Source organism: Lactuca saligna, chromosome 6 (genome assembly GCF_052625555.1).
Source record: "Lactuca saligna cultivar CGN05327 chromosome 6, ASM5262555v1, whole genome shotgun sequence".
Lineage (NCBI taxonomy): Eukaryota > Viridiplantae > Streptophyta > Magnoliopsida > Asterales > Asteraceae > Lactuca > Lactuca saligna.
In genome coordinates, this window is record NC_136422.1 from 111,848,534 (window position 1) to 111,850,347 (window position 1,814).

The 1,814-nt window shown below is 33.6% G+C and overlaps 1 protein-coding gene across 1 annotated transcript; it reads left to right on the forward strand.

Moving 5' to 3' along the window:
* LOC145002824 (phosphoribosylformylglycinamidine cyclo-ligase, chloroplastic/mitochondrial-like) lies at window positions 1-1,082 on the forward strand. The gene is made up of 4 exons (XM_078962015.1): window positions 1-198; window positions 279-420; window positions 900-965; window positions 1,069-1,082. Exons 1-4 carry the CDS (start codon window positions 1-3, stop codon window positions 1,080-1,082), a joined length of 420 nt encoding a protein of 139 aa, XP_078818141.1.
* Window positions 1,083-1,814: the final 732 nt, after the last annotated feature.

Sequence of the window (1,814 nt, forward strand, 5' to 3'; positions counted from 1 at the left end):
ATGGAACCAGTTGTAATATATGTAAAACAAGTGCTTGATATCGTAAGCAAGGCGAGCAATAAGGGTATAAAAGGAATTGCACACGTACCAGGTGGCGGGTTCATAGATACCATCTGTCGTGTTTTCGGTATAGGGATTGGTGCTCTTGTTTATAACGACCCTTGTTCGGTTCCCCCTGATTTTAAATGGATCCAAAAGGTATTTAAGTTTTTTTGGTATTAAAAAAAGTTGGTTATCTGTTTTTTTCTAATGATGTTTATGGTTTTGCCCCTTTTCAGGCTGGAGGGATTGAAGATGGTGAAATGAAAAGGACTTTTAATATGGGAATTAGGATGGTTTTGGTTGTTAGTAAAGAGGTTTCTGAAAGGGTAGTTAAGGAAGAAGGTGAGATGGTGTATTGTGTTGGTGAAGTCTTTTCAGGTAATAAACAATTTGACATCATTACCCTTGAGTAGTTTAAAAATGGTTCTGAATTGTTTGATGTTTTGAATTTTATTACCGGGGGCAAAAGTGGAATCCACTCCGTGAGAGGTTAGATAGCTATGAGTTTTTTTATTATAGAAGAACTGTATGTTTTCCTGTTTTTTTTCCTACTTAGTTCACTAACAGACATTACAGTTAAACTATCTATAGCTAGCTTTAATTTTCTATAGTTTTTGTTCCTACAGTTTAGGTCCTTGTACAGTTTTTATCACTCTAATAGTTTTAGTCCATGTAACATGTTGCAACAATTTTGGTCCATGTGCTTTTGTCTCATTTATAGTTTTTAAACCTGTAACAACTACATTAATTTTTCCTTGCCAATATGTTCACCAAATGGTTAAAAGTTCTTTAAAGTGTTCCTTGTGGTATATCTTTATTCTAAGTCATGAATTTTTTTGATTGAATAACTATGCCAGATTCTCCACGTGATTCAGTTCAATTTATTGAATGGTCACCTTCATCTTGCCCTCGTGCCTTGCCAGGTACCATGTCACTTTATTTATAACTATTTCAATAAAAAAAAAAGAAACTAACAGTTTCTATATATACATTATAAGTAATGCTGCTTTGTTTTTTTAATTGCAGGATGGAAAGATTGAAGCTGAAGTTAAACTTACTAGAATCTTAAGCTGAGGAGCATTACAACCAGGAGAAGTTAGAAATATAGGACTACAATTGCACCAGGACAATATGCACCAGTTAACCAACATTTTTTTGTTGCTAGAATGGACATGGCAGTTGATTGTAAGCCTGGAGAAGCATACAATCAGGTTTGGAATTTTACCTATTTTTTTTTTAAAAGAAAACTGAGACCATTTAATAGTCTTATATATGACACAAGCATCTGTTGTGTTTTTGTATTTTTAGGTTGTTGAAGTTGATGTTAAAGTTGAAGAACCAGGAAAAGACAACGTTCACAACAACGCATTCTACACACAAGAAACACTGCTTAAATCCGAATCACAAGCAATGCGGGATTGTAATCTGTTATCTGCTCGCCATTGGATCGTAAGTCTATTTATTTTTAAATTACATGGGTTCCATATTTTCAAACTTTTTTTCTTTTTGTAATTTTTATTTGAATGAATTCCAAAAATATTCATGTGAGAAATACACGAACGCTGAATAGGACCGAAAAATTGCTAACTTTTATGGGAGAAGAACTATCTGGACTCAGCTTTCCCATGTAAGCTTTGCCTGCTTTACTTCTAGTTTCTTCTTTCACTATTTGTGTACATCTTACTCCTGCTTACCTCATTCTTTTGGGAGTTGTTGTTTTTGTATGCAAGTAAGACTATTGGTTTAAAGTTTGTTTTTCTTTACTGGAAAAA

Bases quoted from the DNA above. Each gene is read 5' to 3' on its own strand.
- LOC145002824 (XM_078962015.1), top strand. From the start codon at position 1: ATGGAACCAGTTGTAATATATGTAAAACAAGTGCTTGATATCGTAAGC. The intron at 199-278 runs GTATTTAAGTTT...GCCCCTTTTCAG, and splicing joins ATTTTAAATGGATCCAAAAG to GCTGGAGGGATTGAAGATGG. The intron at 421-899 runs GTAATAAACAAT...TAACTATGCCAG, and splicing joins TGTTGGTGAAGTCTTTTCAG to ATTCTCCACGTGATTCAGTT.